Genomic DNA, 6,564 nt, shown 5'->3' on the forward strand with positions numbered 1-6,564 from the left:
AATGTTTCATCATTCTCACATGTTCTCATACAAATTACGCTATATTTTTCTTTTATTTCAAACACTTCAGTTACCATATAATGGATCCAAACATCAATTTAGTTGAAGCTTTAGATCAAATGATATATGAGGAATTAGAAGACAACACCGATGAAGAAATCATTAGGTTGATATTTGAGAGCCAACAACAACTAGATGGCAACACCACTAGGTGTCGGCAAAGAAGAAGAGTGATACATTAGATTTGTTAGAAAGGTCATGATCGATTGTCCAATGACTATTTCTCAGTAAATCCTGTGTACATAGAGACTTAGATCCGAAGAAGGTTTCGTATGCAAAGACATGTGTTTCTTCGAATTGTAGATACGCTCAGCAATCATGATGAGTACTTCCAAATGAGGGTCGATGCACTATGTTGAAAAGGCCTATCTTCATTGCAGAAGTGCACAATTGCTCTTTGTATATTGGCTTATGGCTCACCTACTAACTATGTGGATGAATATGTTCAAATTGGTGAAACCACTCTAATGGAATGCTTTAAGCTATTTGTATCAGGCATCTGCACCATATTTAGGAATGAGTGCTTAAGGAGACCAAATAACAAAGACATTGAACGACTGCTACAAATGGGAGTGTCTTCAAGTGCTCACCCTTGTATTAGATTAACATACCTCCAAAGGAGAATAGAGGTTCATGACAAACAAAAATATTGTCAACTTCAAGCATATTTGATTGAACATATTTAGAAATATTTCGGAAAAGAGAATAACAATAATTAATTTTATGTAATATTTTCTATTTTTTATCGTTATGTTTTTTTTTTTAAAATTTCAATGTTATTGTGTTTAATTATCTATCATGGTATAAAAATGTATTTTTATTGTTACGTATTTATTTTCAATGTGATGTAATTTTTATTATTTTTTAATTGATATTTAATATTTTCTTCAATCATTCGTATTTATTATTTTTATACATAAAAACTAAAAAAAATGAATTAATTATTTTATTTAAACAATAATTAAGTTATAATAAAAATATAAATATATAATTTTTTTAAAATTTCTTACTATTTCTTAACATTAGAATAAAATTATATATAAATTTTTTAGAAATAAACATGGTAATGTAAGAGCAAAAAAATATATTAAGAAATTCATATAAAAAAACTTACATTAGAAATGTACTTACTAATTAACTTAAGCTGAAAAAGAGCGTCTGACATGTGGGGAATATTCAGAACATGACTCACCACCACTTGTGGGAGCCACTTGTCAAACCAAAAACTAATATGCTTGCTATTGCCAATAATAGCCCACGAGAGGAATTCAACTTAACCAAATCTATTTTGCTTAATATACTTATTGGGGTCTGATGAGGGATTGAGGGATCACCTGCCCTAGCAAAATTCCTAAGCCACCTATCAATTAATTTCAGCAATGACATGAATTCAGTATATGTATTTCCACCAGTTATTTAATACAATTCCTTCACTCTCATCATTTTAATTCTGTCCATTTATCATTTCTCTATTAAATTCCTATTTAATAACTTTATTTCATCTTCGATTAACTTATTATACTTTTGGACCCTACTTTTGAATTATTAATGTGAGCTTCAGTAGGAATGTTAAAAATTAATTAATAAATTAAAAAAAATAATTTTTATGCACCAACATTATAAAATATATTTTATCTTTTCTCTTTCAATTACAAATTATCATATATGATAAATTTATTAATTTTTATAATAATTATTATCTTAAAAATCATACGAATGACAATTTTTTATTAGTTAACTGTGTAAAAAATTTATACTAATGCATAATATATATATTCAGGAAACTCGTATATTAATTGCAAGACAATTAAAGTGCTTCAGTTAAACTTTACATAATGTTGAACTGTGTTTATTGGTTTCTTTTCCTTTTCTCGAATTAGGCATGCAACTGCATGTGTTTATTGGTTTAACACCACTCCATATATGCTAACCACGATGCGTGACTCGGTTGATAACCATATATTCATGCGAATGGGCTTCATTACTTGTAGTGTAGATTGAGTTAAAGTCATAATCCTGATAAAGGTCATATTACCATTATACCATAGGTTCGAGCAAAGGAATTAGTGTGGCGAGGACAATAAAGGAAATGTGTTTTTTTTCAGCACAAATGGTTTGTATATGTGTTTTTAATAGGTTTACGGAAAAATTTGGACCACATTATGGGCACATTGCTCTTAACCTGCTGTTTTGACCAAGTCATTAGCTTTATTCTAGTTATTTTTCATTGCCACTTTTTATGTTATATAATTGATTAAAATAAATATCGTAAAAAAACAAATTAAAGAAATAAACAAGGGGATTTTAATAATTATTTTATGTAATATACAAGAACAATATTTATGTTTTAGTATTATTTTTCAATGCTGTAAAAAAGTATTGCTTTTCAATAAGAATTAGTGATTTACTTTGAAAATATATGTATGATGAAGATAATGAGAATTGATCAGCCTAACTTTTCATGTATCTATTTCAATCTCTCACCACTACTAGGCCAATCCTGATAATTTTCTTCAAAAATTTGTGTGGTATAGTAGAAATGCACAACAACAAACCATCATCTTAATTTGTGATAAAATAATCAACTTTGATAGTTAAATTGCCTATTCATATAAATATTGTTGTGAATGCAAAAAGTAATGTTTCGCATTAGATAATAAAAGTATTACATAATTATATGTATGGGAGGCACATTTGGACAAAAAGCTAACCTCTCCTGAAACGCTGCGCCCTAATGTTTGCATGAACAATGTTGCATCATGTGCCTAGCTTCGAAAACCGAAAGTCTTTCTACGGGTTGATAAATATGTGTGTTTTGACTATGACATTGAAGCAAGACGTGCTAATTAAGCTTATCATAAATTTGATTCATTTCGCAGTTCCCACAAACTAATTATGAAACCATGAACGTTGTAGCATATTTTCTTGACTTGCATGAATGTCGGTCCACTTGGGTGAGTTTCGAGGGCCTTAAATGGTGGTAGTATATGCATGATAGAACAATATAGTAACCCCGTACAGTTGTACAACTGTTGTGGCATGTGAATCTTAGAAATTTCAGTTTACTATGTTCTTGATTTCCTAGGTAGGCAGTCTGCTATAGCTAGAAAGAATGACTAGGAGTCAAGAATTTAAACCACGATATATTGGTATATCTCACAAATTAATTAGTATACGTAAGGATAAAGGACTAAAGAAAGAATGCTACCATAGTCTCTTTTACAGTTTAATGGATAAAAATTGCCATATATAGCAGATACACTGGTCCTCCCTATCACTGACATCATTGAAGGAGGAGTATTGTATAACTGCCTGTCTGATCATTAAGTAATAGTTATATATATAATTCCTCTAATAGAAATATTATATCAAACTCTGATGATGATCAAAATATCAAATCAATATGTTCTTCCTTTATGCAGGCAAGAAAAGATGGAACTACTTTTGAATCTAGAATGAGTGTTAGTAACATATGTGGTTTAATAGAAATTACATTAGAATTCGACACTAGTGTTATGTTTTTTACATAATTTTTACATATATACTATTAATTTCTTAAAATTAAAAAATTTAACTACTATATATGTCACAGAGAAATTAGTTGAGATCATAGTGGTCCTAGTAATAATTTATTGAGGTTGAGGGAGTGATGCACTGAGATAAAGCATCGTTAAAAATAGAAGTAAGAAATCAAGGGCCCTACAGCATTAGGTGAAAAAAACAACCTGAATTGCGTGAAGGGTGATGCCTCCTAAAAAAAGTAAAAAGTAAGTTATGAAATATGAATATTTAAGATTTTCCTGTACTTGTTTCGGAACTCTGAATTTTGTGCTTTGTGTTTGCTCGCTCTCTCTCTCATGCCCTTGTTAGTGTGAGGTTTCCTTCTTAGGTTTGTATATAAGCTTAACCTACCTTCAGCTGAAGAAAGTATCTTCTTGTGCAATACCCTCTGAAGAAAAGAAATTAATGGAGCTGATAATCATCATCACTCTTCTTAGTTTTTCCTTCTCTTATCTAATACCAACTTGTTCTTCTTCCCAAATTCAATTGGAACCTTCACTCCAGCTTGAAGGTATGCACCTTCTCTTTTGCCTCTCTTTAAGTATCTACTTCTTCATGAACTTTTGTTAAGTGAATAAGTTTCTAGAATTCTTATTAACATGTGTGGATACCCTTTAAAATCATGACAACTACCTCAAAATCATGGTGTAATCTTGATTTTTCTAAAAACAATTATATATTACTTTACATTCACCATGATTTCATAATTGATTTTGGTTCACCTTACTGACTACCACCCCCAAACATGCTATATTTAGTCCTTATTATCATTATCTGTATAAAAAAAAAGTCCTTATTATCACTCATCATCATATATTTTCTTCCTCATAGATGATAATATAGGAGTCAATACAAACCTGCAGCTTTCTCTCCCAACAGTTCCTAGAAAGCTAAGATTTACTGAGAAGGTACTGCATGAATCTAAATAAACTTCATTAGTCCTCTAAATTGTTAATTTTTATCTATATTTATGTTATTTATTCCTTAATTTTCAAAAAAAATAGGTTAAAGAAGATGACGGAGCCAGAGATCTTGCATCACACAAACAGGAGAATTCCTTTGCTGCTGCAGGTATAATGATCAATTAAAATTTGTTATTACTAATTAATTTCTACTCAAATTAAGAAATCATGGATATTGCATGAATGTAAAGAAATTTCTTTTTGATTCTAGCTAGCTTGTCCATGTAATATTTCATATCACAAAAGCTTTTCATGATCGAGTACTAGGTAATTTCGGAGTCTCTATTTACTTTTCAAGGTTCATGCACCAAATCAAGTGAGGTTTTATCAGCTAGGGGGGTAAACAAAGACGTGGATAATAAAAAGTAGTCAAAAGAGTAGCATATGTGGACTTTAGTGTTCAGCATATATATCTACCTTTTCAGTTTTCACAGTGTTATCAATACTACAAACATTTTCATTCACAGCAACTGAAAGAACTTGTTCCTCTCCAAGTCAATATACTTTGCCTATCTGAAATGCATGTCTTTATGTGCATATATATATATATATATATATATATATATATATGTGTGTGTGTGTGTGTGTGTGTGTGTGTATTTCTTCGTTAACTGTTCGGGTATTCTTTTTTTCTTTTCTTGTTTTTTGGGAAAAATCAAAATATATATGGAGTACAAGTTGTATCCTAGTTTTAGTTGTGATCAAGAAATTCCCTTTGATAATTTTGGAGGTGTATTGATCGTTTGCTCGAGTGGTGTATTGATCTTCAGTCATCTACGAAATCTTGTAACTATAACAATAATTATTGGCGTAAAGGGTTAGAACGTAGAATAACTCTTGTATATAAGTATATATAACCAAATTCCTTTCTTGTTCCATAAAAAAAATGGGTTTCAAAAACTCAAAATTGAACTCAGGAATCATGCCAATTGGTCACATCACCAATGAGCTGAAACCCCCTTTTGGCATATCTCCAAAAGTAATCATGCTTTTGTGTTATATAATTGAACCTAAATAATTATAAGTGATACAATAATATTATATATATGAAATCCAAAAGAGAATTGTATTATATATGCATTATATTTATATATTATAAAAATTTTAACATTCGATTCTCATATATAAAAAAAATTATATATATATATATATATATAATTTGAATCACTCATGTACTATTTTAAAATACATGCAAGAGATTCACTAATTCAACATGTTTATGAAATTATGCAACTTCTACAGGGAAGCAATATCATAGAAAGCAAAACATGGTGCTTGGCAAAAAGGGAACAAGACAAGAATGGATGGAGGTGGATGACCCTTCACAATACTTTACTATGGATTATACCCGAGTGAGAAGACGACGTCCCATACACAACAAGCAATTGCCGGTTAATCCATAAACATGGTGAAGAGAATATAACCTGTTTTCACTCTAGTTGGTCTTGATGAAGCTACTTACATAACTAAGGAGGCCTTTTTAGGTTACAATTTTGCCAAATGTGTGTAATTAGGAATATGTGGAGAGTGTCTAATGGCCAGCATAGGGAGCTAGCAAAACCCTAAAGCTTGTAAGAAAACTAGGACTTAACCTAACTAACAAGTACTCTTAATCAATTATGTTCTCAATGAATTTGTTTTTCTTTTTCCTTGGTGTTAGTAGTCAAATGGGTTTCCTATGGCCAACATTTCGTAAAACATGGTCTCGGAAAGTCAAATGTTGATTAGTATATTAGGTGGAACCCAGCATAACGTGCTTGATTATCGTAAACAAATATTTTTAATTAATCTGTCACGGAAGAATGCTATTATCATCGTAATTTGACGCGGCATTGTCATCCAATGTATTAGGTGTAACCCACAATGCATTTGCTAATTTTTTTTTTCCACATGCCTTAAGAGTGTGTACTTCTTTGAGGGAAAAAAAAAAGAGAAAGAGGGAAAAGGAGAGAGTTAAAAATAACGCGTAAAAAGATAAGAG

At 30.5% G+C, this 6,564-nt stretch overlaps 1 protein-coding gene across 1 annotated transcript; it reads left to right on the forward strand.

The window, feature by feature from the left end:
* Positions 1-3,989: 3,989 nt before the first annotated feature.
* On the forward strand, positions 3,990-6,224 carry LOC100500368 (uncharacterized). The gene is given in 4 exon segments (NM_001250042.2): positions 3,990-4,132; positions 4,453-4,529; positions 4,626-4,692; positions 5,826-6,224. Coding segments are annotated over 4 exon segments (411 nt in total). The 5' UTR covers positions 3,990-4,026; the 3' UTR covers positions 5,987-6,224.
* Positions 6,225-6,564: the final 340 nt, after the last annotated feature.

This window comes from Glycine max, chromosome 2, assembly GCF_000004515.6.
Source record: "Glycine max cultivar Williams 82 chromosome 2, Glycine_max_v4.0, whole genome shotgun sequence".
In the NCBI taxonomy this organism is placed as follows: Eukaryota; Viridiplantae; Streptophyta; class Magnoliopsida; order Fabales; family Fabaceae; genus Glycine; species Glycine max.